We start from the raw sequence: 20,398 nt of genomic DNA, 5'->3' as shown, positions 1-20,398 counted from the left end.
TGCCTTTTTTTAAGCACTTTTCCAAACGACGACGTTGTTGTTACAGCTCCACTGCCTTACCAGCAGCTCTTTCGACGACTCTCCTACCCCACACTCCCCCCATCATCATCACGCCTATATTTCATCACCTCACGCCCCATCTTCTCCATCTCACAGCTCTCCAAATCAAGAAAAGTAAATCTCGGCAACCATGGCTTCCGATCTAGATACCCTAATTGAGATGGGCTTTGAGCGGGCTCGAGCTGAGCTTGCCGTCAAAAAGTCCGGAGGACGTGAGTGTCGAGACCTACATTTCCCAGCATCAGCGGCGCCTCATCTCACACGTGTCTTTACAACCCGCAGTGCAGGGAGCCCTACAGTGGCTAGAAGACAACCAGGACAAGTCCTTGGAGGAGATTCAAGCTGCTCAGGCAGCGGCTCAGGACGACGACGAAGACGAAGATGAGACCAAAGCAAAGATTGCCGAGCTGGAAACGGGCGAGAGTGCCAAGTCACTTATCTGCAACGAGTGCGGGAAGCGGTTTAGGAACCACGACCTGGCTAGTTATCATGCCACCAAGACGTATGTCTCTCTTCTTTACCATGAAAATGGATTAAGCCTAATGCTGTGATAGTGAGCACACAGACTTCTCCGAGTCAACAGAGGAAATTGCTCCTTTGACCGAGGAGGAGAAAAAAGCGAAGCTTGCGGAGCTGAGGGAACGACTCAAGGCGAAGAAGGCTTCTCAGGCAGACCAGGACAAGGAGGATGCAAAGCGTAACGAGGTGACCATTTACTCTCCCACTGCTCACCCAAACAGAACCCAACAGTGCTTTTCAGCTTCTCTTTCTAACACATGCATAGAAAATAAGACAAAAATCTACAAAGGAAACTCAGGAGGCCAAGGAGGAGCTTGCGCGCAAGGAACAGATCAAGGAGGCTATGCAGAAGCGCAAAGAGAAGATTGAAGAAGCTGAAGCCAAGAAGCGCATCAAGGCCAAGATCGAAGAGGACAGAGCCGAACGTCGCCGCAAAGCCGAGGAAGCAAAGGCCGCTCGTGAAGGCAGAGCTCCTGAGGTTGCAACCTCATCTTCCGCTGCTCCTGCTGCTGCGGCCGCGCCACGACCCAAGGCAGACCACACAGAGGCGAAGCTGAAGCTACAGACTGACTCAGGGAACATTATGAAGACGCTGCCGGCAGAGACGACGCTGTTTGAGCTTGCGCAGCAGCTGCAGAGTGAAACTGGCAAGCCAGTGACGACATTTACGACAACGTTTCCCAGGAAGACGTTTGAGGGAGATGTGGACATGTCCAAGACGCTCAAGGAAGCGGGTCTTGTGCCTTCATCTGTGCTCATTGTAAAATAGATTACTGTCATCTTCCGGATTATCATTGCAAGGCATGAGAAGGGATACAAGGCTGCGGCGATGAAACAAGCCGGCCTTGGGCGCAATCTGGTTCTAATCTCAAGCCAAGGGAAACACTTTCGAGAGCTTTGTCATTAGATGAACATAGCGTCCATCATTACGGGGGCACAATCTCAAGCAGCTCAGGGCACCGTTGGTGCATTTTCACAGCATATAAGCGACGCATGTGTGCAAAGGTGAAAATTGTCAAAAAATTTCTTTTTATTCTTCCCGAGTCATTTAATTGACCATTTGTCCCCTCCCCGCGTGAACTCCGTCGTGTGAGAGCATTCATCATATTATCCTTATGAACGAAGCTACTCTGCCCAGGACGCAGGATATAGGCGCCCACTCCATCCTGTATGCATCCATCGATGTGGATAAAGACCCCGAAGTGCCATGCAGTTGAAGTACAAAGAAGCAAGAGAAAAAACAGTCGCCGCAACAGGTGGAGCTGGCTGTTTAGTCGAAGAGACCGAAACCCATGTCCTCGTCGGACTCCTCCTTCTCTGCAGAAACACATTAGCACAATCAATCTCTTGGGCTCGCGGAGCAGCCAAAACCCACCCTCAACCTTCTCCTCCTCAACAGCGGCCTCAGCGGCACCACCAGCGGCAGCGGCAGCGCCAGGGGCGGCAGCGGCAGCACCGCCACCGGAGCCAACGTTGACCAGGAGGTCCTTGATCTCCTTGCCCTCCAGAGCCTGTGTGTCGAAAAAATACCATAACTCGTCAGCGACCAACTACTTTCTCTCGGTTTCTGGAAATTCGACTTCGTAGAGCCTATTCCGTCATGGGGCGTTTCTTTTGGAATTTCGTACCTTGGCGAAGATTGAGGTCCAGATGGGCTCAACCTCGACCTTGGCGGCGGCGATCAGGGTCTGGAGCTTGTCGGCCTATACGTTTGTAAAGATTGTCGCTTAGCACACAAAAACTCTCCCACGGATTTTTTTATATCGCCCCTTCGCGGGGCACAGAATTTTCGACTCTGCGCCCGGCGACAGAGGGAGTCAGATCGAGGATTTGGAAGCACTCACGGTGATCTCAATGCCATCGTCGGCAAGGATCAGGGCCGCGTAGGAAGATGCGAGCTCGGCGGTAGACATTGTGTGAGATTTGTCTGTGCGGATATGGGAAGATGTCAAGTCTGCACGGGAAAAGAGTAGTGGTTTGGACAATTCAATTATCACCACAAAAGGCAGTCGAGGGACCACAAAAAATTACCCTGGTCCAAATTTCGCGGGCTGGAGGGCTTGAAGACCTAAAGCGCAGGGCCAATGGTTTTTCCGCGTGCCGGTTCGTGTGCCGCAAGCGGGGCTGCGCGCTGATTGGCCGGAACCGCCGCGGCCAATCAGCAGCCGAGTGTCAGCTGCAACGAGGCCGCCCGAATGCGCAACGTCGTCACTCTCCTAAAGCATCCAAACGCATTCAGAGCCACCCCACCTTAAGTTGAGCTTCCCCACCAGCATCTGCATTGCAGCAAGACAAGCAGTATCGCGACTCGCTGCGTTTGCGCATCCAGGGACTCTTGCCTCTTCTTTCATCTCCATCCGCCAGCAGTTCCAGCGCCAGCTGTTGCTGAATACGAGCCATTACGCCCCTGAATAAGGCCCCGAAGCGTACATCTCCAGGCCCCCAATTGACCGACGAATCCCGGAACTAGCCATTGGATCCCGCATCGTCACTCCCGGAAGAACTGGAAGCCAGGGTGTTGACGAATATCTTTCCGGCGCCATCGAGCAGGTAGCTGATTTGCGGCAGCGCGGTTTCGCTTTTGTCCCCTCTCAGCTCTCTCCTTTCCTTCTATAGCTCCTTATCGCCCCAGCATCAAACATGGATACACCCGCCGTACCTTTACCGCAAGATGCCCGAGAACAGGCCGTCCTGGACAGTCTCGTCGTCATTCGCGACAAGCTCTTGCTCTTGAAGCAAGACCGAACAACGTACATTCGCAGCCAAGACATTATCCCCCTCTACGACGAGACCATCGCAAGGGTGAAGGAGCTGGACGAAATCCGTACCGAGACAGGAAACAAGGAGGAGAACCGACGTAGGTTGAACCCGCTCAAGACCATCCAGAGACTCGTTTTCTAAACTGCGCAACCAACAGTTGATAAGGTCTTGGAAAGCTGCTTCCAGCTTCTCTCTCTTTTCTACCTCACCATCGGACGCAACAATGATATCCCCGCAAGCTACGCGCTGACATCAACAATCAAGCGACTGCTCGACCATTTGACCGAGGCCGATCTCTACTCCGCCAAGGACCTCGAGAGCATAAAATCCACCCTGTCGAACCTTTCTAACAACATAACACAAGCCAAAACTTGCGACAACAGGCCCGAGAACTCTCCGTATCTCGTCAAGCTGCTGTCGAACCGGGTGGGGAAGTGCCTGGCGATATTGGAGAACCTCCAGAAGCGGTTAGGCCGCATTGGCGAGCCTCTACTTGCGACGCATGAGAAGCTGATTTCTATACTACGATCCATTTCTTTGGCAAACACAAAGGCAAAGGTGCGCATCATTGCCTAAGGGAATTGAGTTTGAGTTGCTAACTTTAATATGGCGTAGTTCTCAAGTAACGAGGTGCAAAAACTTCAGAAGCAGCTTCTAGATATTGGAGAGAAGCGCAAAGATGGCCAGTTTGTCAACGAAGATGGTTCTGTGCCACAAGGCTCCGTTGAGCTGGGAGAACTCTACCAGCGGTGCTTCAAGTGGTCGGAGATTGTGTTGGAGAGGTGAGCAGATGAACAGACGCTTCTGAATGACCATGCAATTAATGCTGTGTAGGAAGGGAAACATGCCAGACCAATTCCGCCCGACATACGAGACCCTTGTTGGCATCCGCAATGAGTTGGAGAAGCTGTCCTTGACACAGGCGTGGGCTCTTCGCGAGACAGATCTATACGACTTCCAACGCCAGCTCGACAAGATTGACGAAAGCCGGCAGAATGGAAACTTTTACGACGACAAGGGCAGGCCCGCCGACCTATATGCACAACGGACGTTGCTGTATCTGATTCGACGAAGCTACGCCTACATTTATTCCTTCATATTAGCATCGGAGCCGGTTTCTGAGGCTTTGTTGCCCATCTATAACCAACTGCAAACCCTCAAGAGGTGTCTCGTCGAAGTACGAAACAGTGGCGGCGTGTCCTCTGTCAGAGAGCTGTATCCTTACAGCATGAAGGTATGTCTCATCAAGAGTTTGATGCTGGAAGAAAATGTCCATTTCTTAAACTGACTGATTTTCAATAGTTAAACTCACTCGATAACCTGAGGGTAGACGGCAAATTCGTTGTCAATGGCGATATCCCCGAAGGCCAAGGCAGTGTTAGCGAGCTCCTTGCCGAATGCTTCGACATCAGCTATGATTTGAGAGTCGCAGCAGAGGAGGCCACAACAACCACTCCCGATGGCAAGTGAATCATGTCTCGACAAGGAAACATCAAGGAAACATCGATTGTCTTCACTGAGCTCTTCACTCGTCTATTTGCTTTTTGCTTTTTGGTCTTGTCTGGTGTTTCTGAAGCTTATGTTAATTCTCCGTACGGTGCGTTGGAAATTTCTCGGAAGGGGTCGGGAAGACATTGGGGCCGTCCAGCGATGGTATCTGATCAGCTACGCTGATGGGATGATGGCTACCGGGGTAATATCGGATGCATCATTGTTAACTTTTGGCTGGGTGGCATTTGCAATTTTTTTTTTTTTTCTTTTTTCTCTTTATCTTTCTTTCTCTCTCTCTATTCAGGATGTATCGAACATGGGCCCATGCTATTTGTGCTGTACTTCTCTTCCTCAGCATGTACCTTAGGGGAATCTGAAGCCTTTTTTGAAGGGATAGACTTGGGCCTGATTAGTTGGCAGTGTCAGTCTCCATTACTCGATCAGATAATGTTGGAATGCGAATTTTGGATTTGTTACCTTTTCAAGATCCCATACACCTGCTCTCACATAGATGTCGTCCTTGATCTTGTTTATGGCGTCCTCTTTGGACTCGGCAACCAAGACCATTATGCTCCCAGCAAAGTCATACGTGTTTGCGTCGTTGTCATCCTCAGGGATCTCGTTGAGAAGGCCGCCTAAATATGTCTACTTAGCTCATGTCGCATGAACAGTTGAATTTGGATCTGTATATAATACATACCCCCCATTTTCAGCCATCCATCTTTGAGGGAGGGGTTCATGTCACTAAAATGCTGACTACACAAGAGACGGCATTGCAGTCAGCAAACTATTTCATCGTTGATGACCGAGAATCAAGAGTCTCAATGAGTAAGAAAGAGAGATGGGCGGATACGTACGGTCTCACTTCGAGACGCTTGGCCCGGACCTCGGGGCCAGGCTTGTCGGGGATGACAAGGACAAACTCATATGAGCGGGGTGCGGTGGCCATTGTGCGGATGAGAGGGCGCTGGATTTGGGAGAGTGGTGAGATGAAACGACGGGCGGTGATGCGGGCAGCCATGATGGGTGGCGTTGATGGACAATTTATAACCGTGAGAGCTCAAGATCTATCTCTATGAGGAGAGGGAGTAAGGCGTTAGATTGGGCGTGATGAGGGAGGTTAATGTCGGCCTAAGAGAGGCATGTAGAGGGACAGGGCGCGCTAAATGTCATTGAGGCCGAGCAGTTGCCCGTTTGGGCGCGGATGCATCTACAGTACCTTGGTAATTGTGAGGAATGCCTCGCTTGTGCCTGACTGACTGACTGGGAATCTCAATGCTGATTCGTCTTGATAGTAGACCTGCTGCGAAGGGCACCATCTACAGTATTTAAGACATGCATCTGGCGAAGCTCACAGTTGCCCTGATTGGCCCAGGCGAAAGTGGTCCGCAAGACAAGCCATCCAAGGCGCGCCCTTAAAAACCAATAGAGGCTATAGGGTAGGCTAATGCCTTCCATTAGGGGTCTTGGGCAATTGGGGTATAAGCACGACAGACAAAATGTTGCCTACCCTCGATCTCATGTCCATATTGGGTATTGTGGCGGCCATTAAACAATAACACGTGCTCGTCAAGACGAACCGTCCCTATGCAAGAAACCGTCCAAAGGCCAAACTCAAAAGCTCTAGCCTGCGCTGGGATGTCGTCACGGATCTCGGTTGCCAAGACCTGGCGGACGAAGCCACTAGATGCGGATTGGGAATATTTGCCAGCGAGATGACCTCAAGGAAACGCCATGAATCGAACCTGCGACCGGTAGAACTGCGTTACTTACGTCTTGCTGGGCAGTGAGCGCCGCTATTCGCCTGGCGATGGGCATGGATCTGGTAACATGGCGTGTAGATGACCTGCGCTTCTCTGGATTATGCCCTACGTCATACTAGTAATGGAGAATGTTGGAATCATCACTGGGCTTCGCGTGATATGGCAAACTGCAAAGCATCACCATCATCATCACAATCACTGCTCCCATCACACTCCAGACAAAGATAACAACGATAACAACGATACCCGTAAGCAAGAGAACCGGCAAAAGGCCGCCAACACCGCACCTATGGCATATCGCATGCCTCACGACCGAGACCGTCGGGTGTACATCATCCTCCACCAAGACGGCATGATAGTCACCATCCTGGGCGTCTACGAAGAGCTGCAGGACGCCAACAGGGACTGTCTGTTCCAAGCATCACAGGGGGGCATCGACCTGCTGCAGGAATCACCCACGACGGGCCCCGACAAGCACCACCTCACGCCCATTGAGCCTGCGCGGTGGGATACGCCAGACGGAGTGTCGTGCTGGGTGGAGAGCCATACGGTCGAGCCGAGTAGATTCGTGAGCTCGAATGTCCAGACACGCAGGGCGAATGGGTGAATACAATACCAGAATATCAAAGCGAAGGGATGCGATGCGAGGACTGAATAAGAAGAATATTGCGAACTATCAATACCCGTATCTGTCAGCGCTGGTGAGGAGGACGCAAGCAGTTCGTGTCAGGTGGCGAAGTGAGCGCAAAACTCATGTAAGCGGCCTGTACCGCATAGTCCGTGTATATACGCAGCATCTAGTAAGCGAGAAGGAGAAGGGGGCGAACGGGAGGGAATTTCTGCACAGCGCACAAAACGCATGCATTCAGCATCTCTCTTGTTACCGGGTTTGGCTTAGAGACAGCGCATCAAGGCAGGCAATACAAACAGTAGAGCTTCAATCCTCATGCTGCAGTACCTACTGTACATGTACGAGTAAGCGTTCGCCCGGCTATTTCTCCGTTGCCACGTTTTGCCGTTGCGTTCTGGCGGGAGCGCTGGAGATTGGCGGGGTAGCAGGTTGCAGGGTCCCGCACAGGGGAACTTTGGGGGCTACAGGCATATAGCCGCCGTGTTTTAGCGTCGCAAGCCCCTAAAGCCCGGGCTAGTTGCCTGACCAACTCTCCCAAAGCTGCGCCTCGCCCTGCCGAAAGCCCAATAGGGCGAAGCCGCGCATTCTCTCTCTCTTCCCCCCCAAAATCACAAGTCTGACTTCCCCACGTCCGGGCTATAGAGAGGACTGCACACGATCCGGCGGGCTTTTGCGTCCTTTTCTGAAGCATTGGCCTTGAACAGTCGCAGCAGTAGAAGCAGCAGGTAGCCCCGGCTTTGCATGAGCTGCGCCCCGATTCAACACTGTCAGTGGCTTCTCCCATCATGGCCGAGGTGGACGTGCCCACCTTTGGCGCAGAGCTAAAGGTGCGTCTGAGTTCCGTGGCGATGGTTGTCTGGGGGGGGATGGTTTGGTGATGAGGGGAGAGAAGGAGAAGAGTGAAAAAGAAGAGGAGGGAAAAAGAAAAGACAAGCAGAAACAGAAGCAAAAAGGACATTCGTGATCCCTTGCGTGCGCCGCGCTGACAAACTCCCAGGATGGCTTCAAGGCGGCCAACGCCTGGGTCAGCAACGGCATTTCCTGGCTCGACGAGATCCAGCAGTTCTACCGCGATCGCGCCGCCATCGAAAAGGAATACAGCGCAAAGCTCGATGCGCTGGCCAAGAAGTACTTTGAGAAGAAGAATAGGAAGATCTCTCAGCTGAGCGTTGGCGACAACCCGACCATGACCCCCGGCTCGCTTGAGAGGTAAGAGCGACATTCCGCCAAGGAGAATGAGAAGCTGCGGATCTGCGCGGCGCCTTGATGCATTGCATCAGGAGAGAGTGCTGTTCAAGACATCGCGGTGCTGACAATGCTTCTCCCTATAGCGCTTCCCTGACGACCTGGTCCACCCAGCTTACGACGCTCGAGTCTCGCGCCTCCGAACACGATCGCTATGCGAACAACCTCCTATCTCAAGTCGCCGAGCCGCTCAAGTTCTACAACAACCGCTTCGATGAACTGCGCAAGCGCCATGCCGACTATGCCGACAAGCTCGAAGCCAGCCGCGACGCCTGCTATGCCGATTTGCGCAAAATAAAGACAAAGTACGACGGCACATGCCAAGACCTCGAGAGCAAGCGCAAGAAGACCGAGTCGCACTACGACAAGGCCAAGGCACAGAGCGCCTACCAGCAGCAGCTTTTCGACATGAACAATGCCAAAAACACCTACCTCATCGCCATCAATGTCGCCAACAAGCAAAAGGAAAAGTACTACCACGAATACGTCCCCGAGGTCATGGACAGCTTGCAGGACCTGAGCGAGTTCCGGACGCTCAAGCTCAACTTTCTGTGGGACGTGGCGACTCGTTTAGAGGGCACCATGCTTCAACAGAGCAACGGCATGATCGAGCACCAAGGCAAGGAGATCCAGAGGAATCTGCCTCACCTGGACTCCATGATGTACATGCGCCACAACATGGGCGCCTTCCAAGAGCCTGCTGACAAGATCTTTGAGCCCAGCCCCGTCTGGCACGACGACGACCTCATGATTGTGGACGAGACAGCCAAGATCTACCTGCGTAACGTACTAACCAAGTCCAAGGCTCAGTTGGCGGAACTCCGGAGAGAGGTTGACAAGAAGCGCAAAGAGGTGGACTCTGTGAAGCGGCTCAAGGAACGAGTTCGAGAAGGAAAGGAAAAGAAGGATGAGGTCGAAGTTATCCGCACGCTATTCGCCATGCAAGAAGACCTCATTGCCGTGGACCAGAAGAGGCTCACGGCTGAGGTCGAAACCACTACCATCACAACCGCAGTTGGTGATGTTACACTGGGGGCTAAGAACCACAACTTCAAAAGCCAGACCTTCAAGATACCAACCAACTGCGACTTGTGTGGAGATCGTATCTGGGGCTTGAGCGCCAAGGGATTCGACTGCCGGGACTGTGGTTACACGTGTCACAGTAAATGCGAGATGAAGGTGCCTGCGGATTGTCCTGGCGAGCAGAATAAGGAGGAGCGAAAGAAGCTCAAGGCTGAGCGCCAGGCCGCCACCAACAAGCTCCTTACACCCGACCCGGCGTCGATGTCGAACGAGAGCCTAGCTCGATCCAATACCATGAACTCGGTCAGCTCACAGTCCGCACGGCAGTCCGTCATATCTGGGCCACAGACGCCGTCAGAAGATGCACCCTCTGAGGTTGCTCCCAAGGCGGCTGCGCCTGTTGCGGCTGCAAAGACTACCACTGCAGCTCCTGCGAAGAGGAACAGGGTAGTTGCACCGCCTCCCGCGGCGTATATCTCACAGCCACCAGCGGGTAGCACGAATGGCATTGTGGAAAAGGAAGAAAAGAAGGGCAAGATGCTATACGCGTTTGACGCCGGTGGCGATGGAGAGCTGTCGGTAGCGGAAGGCAAGGAAGTGGTGGTGTTGGAAGCAGATGGTAAGTTGGAAATACCCCTATTTTCTTTGGTAACATTTGATTCTCATGTGCTCTTGCAGACGGCTCCGGCTGGATCAAGGTTCGCGATGGCTACAAGGAGGGTCTTGTGCCGGCGACATACATAGACCTCAACATTGCGCAATCAACATCCTCGGCCTCCGCCCGTCCATCCTCCACCTATTCCACGTCAACAACATCATCGTTGGCCCTCAGCGCCGCTTCACGGAAGAAGGGCCCTGCGGTGGCGCCCAAGCGAGGGGCCAAGAAGCTGCAATATGTGGAAGCTCTATATGACTACACCGCGCAGAGCGACGCAGAGCATTCCATGAAGGAGGGCGAGCGCTTCGTGTTGGTCAAAGATGACTCTGGGGATGGCTGGGCGGAGGTCGAAAAGGCCGGCGTGACGGCCAGTGTACCTGCCAACTATATCCAGGCTGTGTAGGGGAGACAGCGCTTGGTGAGGCGGGTAGGGGTGTGAATTGCGGTGACTCCTTATTTGTTTGGTTGTTGCCTTTACGATGAAGGGAGAGGGGAAAACAGAAGAGGTGGAAACTTCATGATGAGAAACCCGAAGAGGCAGCTCACGAGAAGGTAGAAGGGAAAAGAAGCGAAAACGCTTAGTTTGTCATTAGAGGAGGTCAGAAAGAACCCAGGGGGGCAACGAAACTTTTGGCCATTGAACGAAACAAAAAGTAATAGGGGGGAGCTCATGCTAACAGCGGGGGAGGAGTTTGTATATATAGATGATTACGATGGCAGGCTATGGATGATTCAAACGTCTCATTTTCTTTCTCCCTCTTGTTTTTTTTTTTTTTTTTTGATGGACGGCTTTTCTACTTCCGCTTTGCATTGCATTGGGAGGAGTATGGCTGGGAGGGCAAAGAAATTGTGTATATATTCGTATATTATTTACACGCGCGTTGCGAGCCCGTCATGCTGCTTGCTGGATTAGTTTTTGTTCAAGTATAGCGGGATTTCGTATCCAGAGTGTATTCGTTTATTCACGTACTCAGGGGGCCAACCCAGAATAAGAGTGAAATGTCTTGATTTTTTTTAGACCGTTAAGAGGCTATATCTTTATGTAGTACAAATGTCCATTTCCCATATCACGTAGAGGCGAGTTCGTCTAGAGTACAAAAGAGAAGGATAGGTGAAAATAGGAGAATCAAGGGGTAAAAAAAAAAGCATCGCTAAAATAAATCATACACAGGATGAATCTCATGCAATCTCCCGATTCATCCCGAAAACAACCTTTGTATATATAAGTCATTTCCATAGCCTACCCTCCCATCCGAAGCTGTGCAAACAGCTTACCCCTCCCCCTTTAACCAGTCTTTCATATGCAGTTGAGCGTAAAAACCTAGGATATCATGCATGCCGTATTCTCCCGTACCACCAGCCCCTGATTACCCTGCGAAACGCCGTGGGAAAAAAGAAAATAAATATGATAAATAGTATCCCTCAAAGCCACCTCCCCCAAACAAAGAAAAAAAAAATAAAGACAAGGGCCAAAGGCAGAAAACAAAGGGTAAAATGAAATGACAACCATAAGCTCCTAATATGCGTTCACCATCTTGGTGATAGTTGATCTTTTTTTGATCGCCCCAAGGCGCGGCATAAGGAGGGGGGAATGAAGACAGCGCTCATAAAGGGGGAAACAGAGGGGAAACAAGTCTATGGATTATATAGTTTTGTCTTTGTGAGGGAGAGGGTATGTGTATATAAGAAAATAAGAGGAGGGTATTTTGGGGGAAATAGAAGAGCGGGGAGTGTGTGTATGTGTGTGTGCCAAACAGCACTTCTCATAGACGCTTAAGACGGCATGTCGCAATCTGGTATCTCATCCAAGCCAGGGAAGCTAAACTCATCAGGCAGAGGCTCCTAGATCATCTGTGCCGTTGGAGCTCCAAGTCCATGAGGATTGAGGCTGTGACGCAAGGCATCTTGCAGCTCCGCAATCTGCGCCATCATGGCCAGGGAGTGCTGCGATTGCTGATCCATCTCGGACTTGAGTTTTTCGTTTTCCTCTCGCACTCTCTTGATTTCGTCTCGAAGATCAGACAGTTCGTCTATTCCCTGGCTACTCAGACGGCGTTTGCGCTTCGACCCAGATTTCTCGCTCTCATCGTCTTCCGGAGAGGCGACAATCTCAACTGGAGATGCTGAGGTGTCCATGTTTGTGTGTACTCGTCGAAGATGCTCGTTAAGATTCTCCTGCCGAGAGAAGCCCTTGCCGGTATGTCGCTTGCAGTTGGGATGTGGGCAGTTGACAGTGTTCTTGGGACCGCCGTGCTTCCCATGAACCTCTCGCTCATGCCGGAGCAGGCCGCCAGAATATGTAAATCCAGGTAGGTTCTCACAACCTTCGGCTGGGCAGCGATAAGGACGTTCGTGCTTATCCATATGTTTGCTGTGTGGAATGGTTGGCTTGGAGAACAAGATAGAGGGGTGGGGAGATAACTTACTTCCACTCGCACTTTCGAGAGAATGCGCGGATGTCCTCCTTACAGTCATCCAGCGGGCAGTGGAACTTCCCATCCGACTTCTTGTGAACCTCACGTTCTGGCTTGGGGATCTGTTTTAGCCGTGAGGACGGCGAAGATATATCGCTTCGTGAAGGCTCTTTGTTTTCTGGTATAGGATCTGGCAGCGGCGGGGCATGTAGTGCAACTTGAAGAGGTGATGAGAATTCTGGTGCTCCAAGGTCGAGCTGAGACGCTTCTGGAACGACAGCATCGTCGTCAGCTAGAATGTCCCTTTCGTCCCCGATGACGCCTCTGTCGTCTGGTAGCAGAGAGGCCTCGGCGGTATAATGGCTGAGGTGCTCGGCAACATCGGAGTCGGTATAACGCTGCTCGGCAACGTGATCGTGTTCGTCGCCTATGGGGGGGTATGCGCCCTCATGGATGAAGGACCGTGGCTCGTATGCGACGCTCATGGTGGTCTGCAAGTCTGAGATGTACCCCAGGCGCAGTTTTGGGTGCTGGCGGCACAAGCCTTTAAGCTGCGCGATGCGCCGGAGCGGCGGAGAGGGTGGCGCTCCAGTCGAGATGGAAGCAGTCGCTGCCCTCGGGGTGCGGCCTCTAGAGCAAGGAGCGGCAGTTGGCCGTTGGCTTGTGATTCCCACGGCCTGTGACGAATTGCAGCTCGGCCGGCTATCGATGCTTGGATTAGTTCGAGGTCGCGCAGTGCGGGATGATGGCCTGAAAATTCTGGTATGAATGTTTTCGACAAGGTTCTCGTCAGCTCCGCTTCCTGGCCAGATCATTAGATTAGTCAGGTGGGGTCACGTGGTGTGGCGAAGAGCTGTCGTGGCTGGTTTGGGTGGCTGTGCCGTATTCGTACTCCGCCGGGAGGGAGCAAGTGGTATGAGTTCGTATGAGCTGCGTAATAATGCTCCGATGCCTTGTGGAAACGCTGCTATTCTATCAATGCTCTTGTGGAATCGTGAAATCCAAACGCGCACCTTCCGGGCCCTAAATAAGTTCCGCGCAGTTCTAGGCACCAGAACCTCCTGTGTGAGGCGTGACTCGACTTGGATTCAAGACTTGCTAGCCCACCACCACTAGAAGCTTGCCTGTCGATGCGATCTCCAGTGACTCATTACCGCAATAAGTGTATCCCGCAAAGGTTCATGACACACTCTCCACCTTGGCACGTGGGGCAACCTACAGTACAACGCAAAGCTGCGCCTCGGTCGTCTTATAAAACGAACATAACGGCCTAGGAGCTGTGATGTGCGGTTTGCCAGGCGGCAGCCAAGGCGCTGCTCACTTGAGCATAGCACGTCTGTGAACCTGGTAGCTTGCTGGGAGCTAGGCGTAACTCGTCGACCGGTGAGAAGCCAATCCCGTGGGAGGGCTGAATGCTTGCCATGCTTGCCTAGAGTAGCCAAGGTAACCAGGTAACCAGGTAACCATTCATCTCGCATCGCCCTGCACATCTCATAGGACCTCAAGGGTGAAACGTAGCCGGCAGCTTTCCTTGGCTAGCTTGTCGGCGCTAGGCTGAGAGATGGACAAAGCTGCTTCCAACGGATATTCAGCTTCACGGTGGCTGTCGCCCTAAGCCATAACACGAAGCTGGTGGGTGGCTGTCAAAGAGCTGTTGCAGCCGAGGCTCCTCGAGGCTTATGCAGGACTTTGTGGGTGCCTCTGACCTCCCATGTGCCCCTGGCATGGCCATGTTTACCCGTGACGGAAGAGGGTGGCATCCTACTAAGCAGCGGCGATACCCATTCCGCGAGTTGATGGCGGTTGTGTGCTTGACTCAATCCATGTCGTACTGTACAGCCTTGGGGTGAAGTGTATGTGATGAGAAATCCAATGAGGGCTGTTGAGATAACAGGATGGTGATGGGCTTTGTCCTTTGAATGAGACGGCACCCGTACCCCCCGTCTCGTGGTCACTTGATACGCAACAAAAAGGTTGTCGGTGATCCGTAAATAGCTCTGTGTTCGCGTAAGAATGACGGATTTCCGCGTTGGCTGCCAACAGGTTGATAACTTGCGCCAGAACACGTCTTGCGCATGACCTAGGGGGCTTGCCAGAGGACTTGTGCCATGGTGGCCGCCTCATGGAGGATGAGGCTCCAGGGCCAATGATCCAAATGGCGACGTCAAAAGTTCAGCAAGGGACCCAGGCCAACATGGTTGTCAAGATGCGCTGGAGGATTTGGCCTGAACCTTTGGCCTGAGGCGGACGATCTGGAGCATTTTATGCAGAAGTGCGGAAGAGCGGAAGAGCAGAGCCGCATCTGGGAGGGAAGAATGAGGCTGCTGGAGCGGGGACTTGAATATCAGGCATTGACGCAGGCGAACCAAATGGACGAGGCTGGCTGGTCAGATGTTGGAGATTGGCGACAACGCCTGGCATCCTCAGGCAGACAATATGCAGGTGCACGCGACAATGATGAAGTGCAGTTACGTGCCAGAGTGTCTCTAAACCTCGAATACTAGTAAGACAACCACTATGATATTGTCCAGAATGGGAAAATGAGCCATGAATAGGGGGTTTCTATCGAATCGAAGCTGATTTTACGACAGCAGTTGTTGTAGTTACCAGTTTGAAGGTTGGAAGGCAAGGAGAGGTACATGCAGATCAGCGATGCATGCATGGAGCCAGCAGGTCCCTCACCGAGCACATTTAGGCACCAGCCAGGTACCTACCTCACATCTTAGACCGAATGAACAAAGACACCGCAGCATGGGACGTGATGCTTAATCAACTCCTCAACCCATATTATATCTTGCTGCATCTGCTCACCAGAGTATTATTACAGTAAAGGGCCGTGCTCTCAGGTAAATGCTGTTAGTTATTAGTGCGAGGACCCGCCTTAACAAGTCCAAACCCGACAGCGAGATCCGACTGCCGAAGCACAGCAAGCTTAGGTGCTTGAAGCTATGGCAAAAGTACCTTGAGGTAGCAGTAGCTCATGCGCAACATCCCGGCCATCTGCAGCTTTAATAGCATTGCAGATCTGTGCAACTCCCACTGGACATAATCAGAAACAAGAAGAATGACCCCTAAAATCCCCTCTGCAGCTCGACAACAAAGAAGCAACAGCTGCAATGCTTACATGATGCTGTCTTCTGGCCATCCGGTCTCGGCCCTCGCGTGCGTTGATTTTAGCCCTTGCGCCTGTCCCGTCGAAGCCCTCGGCTAGTGAAAATGTTGAGGTCGGGTGGTTACTCGCGGCAGATTGAATCACACAATCAACCTTAAAAGCTTCATCCCCCACTTTTCCCACTGGCCGTTCCCCCCAATTCTCTCTCCATCAACACTCCTGATATTAGAATTTGGGCTTTGTGTTTTTGAATTTATATACCTGCAAAGCCTTTTCGTCCCTACGCCCTTTACTGTCGTGCCGGTCGGAATTGCCCTCATTAGACGTTTGAAGAGCGGTGCCCAAGGATGGCGTCGCGATCAGCCCCGCCTGATGGCGATTTCAAACAAGCAAACACGAGCGAAAGTGTTATTCGCTCTCCTTCTGTATCGTCTCGCAGTCCTGATGGCGAGGATGAGGGCGGTGTCCGACCGGCCGACTACGACACGGAAACGGTGGAGAGAGTCTACAAGTATGCACTCTGCGGCCGTTTGATGAGGAACACCATTTAGCTAACTCTCCATCTCTCTCAGGAAAATCGATCTCAGAATCATTCCACGTCAGTACCAGACTGCATTCTTTTCATTAACTCTGCTTCTCTGGCAGCATGTCAACCTGAAAGGGGCTCAAACTAACTAACTCCCAGCTTTCTGGATTCTCTACTTCCTTTGCTCGGCAATTCGCTCCAACATTGGCATTGCTCAGACGATGAATAGCGACAAGGGCCATGACCTGGGGACTGTCATTGGGCTCACCCCCAAAGACATCTCTACTGCCCTCGCCCTCTTCTATGTGTCCTACGTCATATTTGACTTTCCATCAAACCTCATCATGAGCAAGCTCAGCCCTCGAGTATGGATGGCTAGAATCGTCTTTGCTACCGGAGTAGTTGGTACTTGCTTTGCAGCTGTCCAGTCTCCTTGGAGCCTCAAGTTTCTACGTTTCCTTCTGGGTTTGGTCATTGCTGGCATGTGGCCCGGCATGGCTTTTTACTTGACATTGTTCTATCCTCCATCGCGAACAGCAAAGCGAATTGGCATGTACTTTACCGCATCTCAAGTATCTGCTGCTGTGGTAGGCCTCGTATCTGCTGGATTTCAGTTGATGGATGGTGATGGTGGCCTTGTTGGCTTCCGATGGATGTTTCTTATCTATGGACTTGTTGCTGTTGTCCTGAGCTTTGTGCTTCTGTGGTGGCTTCCTGACCGGCCTCTGGCACCAGGCCAAGAGAGAAAGCGCACTGGTCTTTTCAAGTGGCTTCCGGCTACCCCTGAAGTTCTCACCGGTGAGGATGCCATCGTTCACTATTCTGAGTTGAAGCGCGTCTACCATGCTCGTCCATGGGGCCTGAAAGATCTCGGTCTTGTGCTGCTGGATTGGCGGCTGTGGCCTCTGTGTTTGATGTACTTTGGAGTTGTCGGAGTCGGAATAGGCACTCAGCTCTACGGTTCAGTTATCATTGCCGCTATTCAGCCAGAGGCGAGTGATATAGTGGTCAGCTTGCTTTTTGCTCCTATCTGGATTGTGAGTCTTCCCCGCCTTTTGCCCCGTACAGCACCTGTTGATTCTAACTGGGCATTTGACAGATGGACCTGATTGCCATTCTCCTGGTGACTCCTCTTTCCGATCGCTTTCATCGCTTTAGACCATTCTTCTTCTCCGCTGCCGTCTGCGTCCAGATTGCGGGTCTGCTGACGACAACTTTTGCCGTTCAAAACGGCTGGGCCCGTTATGGAGGTCTTTTGATGGTGGGCTTTGGCCTGGGGCCGACTGTCCCCATTTGCATGACGTGGACCTCGGAAATCTTCCAGCGCCGACATGGCGAAGTTGGCGTGGCAGCTGCTACGGCTCTGGTATCCGGTCTTGGAAATTTGGGCAGCGTCACCACAACGTACGCCCTGTATTCGGGCTGGCCAGAGGATTCTAAGCCGGGCCCTCACCGGTTCCGCAAGAGCAACCTTACAATGATTGGAATCCTCTGTCTCAGCATTCTTAGCTCCGTGGTCATGTTGGTACTGCTCAAGATCTTTGGCAACCCCCCTAGCTCCAAGCTCCACAACAACGACTCAGCCGGCGACTTCGAGGATGGCGCAGCAAGACGGGAGGCCACACAACGCGGATTCGGGAAAATTTCTCGACGAGCCCGGCACCAAGAGATCTAAGTTCTCGCCTGTGAAGCGTCTCAGTTAAGGCATCTTCACCAGCCAAGATCTGGCCTTCAACAACAACTTGGCAACGACGCTTTCACAGCCAAATCTCTTTTATTCACAGATGGGCAGCTCAACCTGTCATTCTTATTATGCTTATTTCAAGGGCGCCCTATATTCTGCTGCCATCTTGGATAATCCGCTCTTTACCTTTTCCTTCTGCGGCCGCCATGCGGCCTGGTCGTACTCACTTCTCACTTGAGGTCGCCACTCACGATTCGTTGCCTAAGGTAACACTCCAAGACTGGCTCCCTCAATGTGGCAGTGCTGTAATGTTATTTCCGAAGAGAATTGTGTGGTGAACTTGGAAGACGCCTGGTCGTGACAATGCTCTCGCGCTATCACCCCAGGTTCGATTCCGAGGGCACTCGCAATACACTCCGGCATTACAACTATCCATGTGGTAATTTCATACCCCATGGATTTTGGATATGATTTTCGTCTTGCTTTTGTCCTTTTTCCGGTTATAGTTTTATGATACCCCATCAGCGTTTATACCCGCTGTCTAACGAGTGGAACATGTGCATAACGAGATTCTCGACAGCGACAGTGCTATTACGCCATCGCTGGGACGGCGTGTTTGGACCGAGGCTCAAGATCCGGCGACAATGCTGGTGCGCTATCGTCGGCGAGCCTCGTGGGCGTTGTTTTTTGTGTTTACTTTTTTTTTTCTTTATATAAACGGCTCTAGGTGCTTTGTTTCATTAAATAATGAAATAACTTAGAGTGCATTCTTAATAAATAGCTGTTATAGGCAGCTGTCGGCCTACGTTATTGCTGCTCTGGACTTTTAGATGAGGCTACCTGCGCCTGTGATGTTACTGTTACGGCTACTATGATTCTAGAACAAACATGGTGGCAACGTCATCTCCTTGTCTCAGTTGAGAAAGCTACCCCTTCTTGTTTTAAAACGGCGCTTCACCGACTTTTTTCCAAACAGAGAAGACAAGGGAGATAACAAGCATATATTCGCCACGTTGATTAAGCTAGTGTAGATTACACGACTGATATGGTACCGTATGAAGAAGTACGAGATGTAAGGAGAGCATCTAGAGATGGCGATTTGATAGCAAAGGCCCCTGCCTATAGATGCAGGGAGGCGACGTACAAATGTCCTGCAGGCGAGGCTTTGGGCCATACATGTTCTTCGTAAGTACCCCTGACTATAAGGCCATCTGTTTAAGGTAGAATGGCCTTGTCCTACCGCGCATGTTCGCAGTTGGAAGACGTATCTGTTTCTCATCAAACACAAGACTCTAATAATACATGTCCTTTTGTCTTGATCATTCATTATTTTGTGCGCAGAGGTAATCTTCTGATAAGCTGCGCTCGGCATGTCGAATCTGCAGAGATGACTCTATGCAAGGGCCACTACATATCTGATACCACACTTAATGCACGGGGACCCAAGTGTTACCCGAGGGCCATGCGACTGCGCTTCTCCAGCTTTGTACGAAGTAGGGTGGACCAGCCGTCGCGGTGGTGTCAGGTCACACGCATGCCAAAGCAGTCAGTTGAACATTCTTTGTGAGATGGATCGAGTTCTGGTTTCGTATTTATGCAGCAATGGAAGTATCGTCGTGCTCCTTGCGTATACAAAATGGTTGGCTGGAAGTTGGCGAGTACGAGGTAGCTATAAGTAAATCTGAACAAACATGCTGCTTTCCTTCTGATAGCGGCTCTACTTCAGATTGCCAAACCAAGCCAAGCCATATGGGCAGTAGCATCGTACTCACATGTATCATGCCTTGAGCTAGCTCTAGTACACCCTCGTAAAGCCAATATGGATTGATGGAGACCGCCTTGCTGCGTTCTTAATCATCCCCCAAGCGCGGTAGTGTTGCATCTAACGGCACGAGACGTCTCTTGGGCAGCAGCTGGCCAGCTTGAGCAGGCCGGCATCGCGATTGGCTCCAACGTCTCTGTGTTGGACAAACAATCCGACGAGATCGACAGCGGGGAAGTCTGGGCTCTAGGGACCTGAGATCCCATGATGCGGAGCAGGGCGGGGAGCGCTAAAGTACTTTGTTAGAGACCCGTCTGAGACAGATGAGGTTCACTTTGCTCAAAGGACGGCGATAAGAAATTGTCTGAGAAACGCAGAGCGGACGAGGTAGGGAATTCTTTTGAGATGTAGAAATTAAATTAGAGACAGTAAGTGTACAAGGTCTTGGTCGCGGAGGAGTGATTCTTCCGCTGTCCGTACATGCCCCGACGAGTCCTGGGTGACTTCATCTCAACAGCTGCTGAACTTGTAAAAGTATCCCTACTTCTACGCAGAACAAACTCGAAGCCAACAGATGCACCATACGCAAATCGACGCCAAACCAGATGCCAGAGCCTTAAGGGAGAAGAAGGAGTTAATCTGTAAGAGGTCATCACAAATTGTCTTCTGTGTTCCTTGGCGGAGAGGCCTGATCTGACCCCCCTACCAATGCTTTTGCCCGTAGTAGCGCCTAGAGTACAGGCCCTGGCT

General features: G+C 51.7%; 8 protein-coding genes across 8 annotated transcripts; 5 read left to right on the top strand and 3 right to left on the bottom strand.

The window, feature by feature from the left end:
• Positions 1 to 190: 190 nt before the first annotated feature.
• On the top strand, positions 191 to 1,596 carry TRIVIDRAFT_167968 (uncharacterized protein; the record flags this gene model as incomplete). Its single annotated transcript, XM_014104430.1, has 4 exons — positions 191 to 272; positions 343 to 562; positions 615 to 765; positions 845 to 1,596. The coding sequence occupies 4 exons, from the start codon at positions 191 to 193 to the stop codon at positions 1,346 to 1,348; spliced, it is 957 nt and encodes a 318-aa protein (XP_013959905.1).
• On the bottom strand, positions 1,579 to 2,572 carry TRIVIDRAFT_82089 (uncharacterized protein; the record flags this gene model as incomplete). Its single annotated transcript, XM_014104429.1, has 4 exons — positions 1,579 to 1,896; positions 1,955 to 2,090; positions 2,208 to 2,282; positions 2,424 to 2,572. 4 exons carry the CDS (start codon positions 2,490 to 2,492, stop codon positions 1,850 to 1,852), a joined length of 327 nt encoding a protein of 108 aa, XP_013959904.1.
• A 234-nt stretch (positions 2,573 to 2,806) lies between these two features.
• Positions 2,807 to 5,305, top strand: TRIVIDRAFT_79393 (uncharacterized protein; the record flags this gene model as incomplete). The annotated part of the gene is made up of 5 exons (XM_014104428.1): positions 2,807 to 3,436; positions 3,497 to 3,897; positions 3,955 to 4,121; positions 4,174 to 4,573; positions 4,642 to 5,305. The coding sequence occupies 5 exons, from the start codon at positions 3,220 to 3,222 to the stop codon at positions 4,807 to 4,809; spliced, it is 1,353 nt and encodes a 450-aa protein (XP_013959903.1).
• On the bottom strand, positions 4,673 to 5,779 carry TRIVIDRAFT_177707 (uncharacterized protein; the record flags this gene model as incomplete). The annotated part of the gene is made up of 4 exons (XM_014104427.1): positions 4,673 to 5,235; positions 5,308 to 5,465; positions 5,531 to 5,582; positions 5,684 to 5,779. The coding sequence occupies 4 exons, from the start codon at positions 5,777 to 5,779 to the stop codon at positions 5,194 to 5,196; spliced, it is 348 nt and encodes a 115-aa protein (XP_013959902.1).
• Positions 5,780 to 6,714: 935 nt separating this feature from the next.
• On the top strand, positions 6,715 to 7,200 carry TRIVIDRAFT_62366 (uncharacterized protein; the record flags this gene model as incomplete). The annotated part of the gene is made up of 1 exon (XM_014104426.1): positions 6,715 to 7,200. The coding sequence occupies one exon, from the start codon at positions 6,715 to 6,717 to the stop codon at positions 7,198 to 7,200; it is 486 nt and encodes a 161-aa protein (XP_013959901.1).
• A 670-nt stretch (positions 7,201 to 7,870) lies between these two features.
• TRIVIDRAFT_72791 (uncharacterized protein) lies at positions 7,871 to 10,892 on the top strand (the record flags this gene model as incomplete). Its single annotated transcript, XM_014104425.1, has 4 exons — positions 7,871 to 8,051; positions 8,222 to 8,433; positions 8,556 to 10,111; positions 10,171 to 10,892. The coding sequence occupies 4 exons, from the start codon at positions 8,010 to 8,012 to the stop codon at positions 10,551 to 10,553; spliced, it is 2,193 nt and encodes a 730-aa protein (XP_013959900.1).
• Positions 10,893 to 11,992: 1,100 nt separating this feature from the next.
• TRIVIDRAFT_55061 (uncharacterized protein) lies at positions 11,993 to 13,049 on the bottom strand (the record flags this gene model as incomplete). Its single annotated transcript, XM_014104424.1, has 2 exons — positions 11,993 to 12,521; positions 12,577 to 13,049. 2 exons carry the CDS (start codon positions 13,047 to 13,049, stop codon positions 11,993 to 11,995), a joined length of 1,002 nt encoding a protein of 333 aa, XP_013959899.1.
• A 2,974-nt stretch (positions 13,050 to 16,023) lies between these two features.
• Positions 16,024 to 17,877, top strand: TRIVIDRAFT_32424 (uncharacterized protein; the record flags this gene model as incomplete). Its single annotated transcript, XM_014104423.1, has 4 exons — positions 16,024 to 16,187; positions 16,249 to 16,274; positions 16,362 to 17,239; positions 17,302 to 17,877. The coding sequence occupies 4 exons, from the start codon at positions 16,024 to 16,026 to the stop codon at positions 17,875 to 17,877; spliced, it is 1,644 nt and encodes a 547-aa protein (XP_013959898.1).
• Between the last annotated feature and the right edge of the window lie 2,521 nt (positions 17,878 to 20,398).

Source organism: Trichoderma virens (assembly GCF_000170995.1).
Source record: "Trichoderma virens Gv29-8 chromosome Unknown TRIVIscaffold_3, whole genome shotgun sequence".
NCBI classification, from domain to species: Eukaryota; Fungi; Ascomycota; class Sordariomycetes; order Hypocreales; family Hypocreaceae; genus Trichoderma; species Trichoderma virens.
This window is presented reverse-complemented; position numbering and strand designations above follow the sequence as displayed.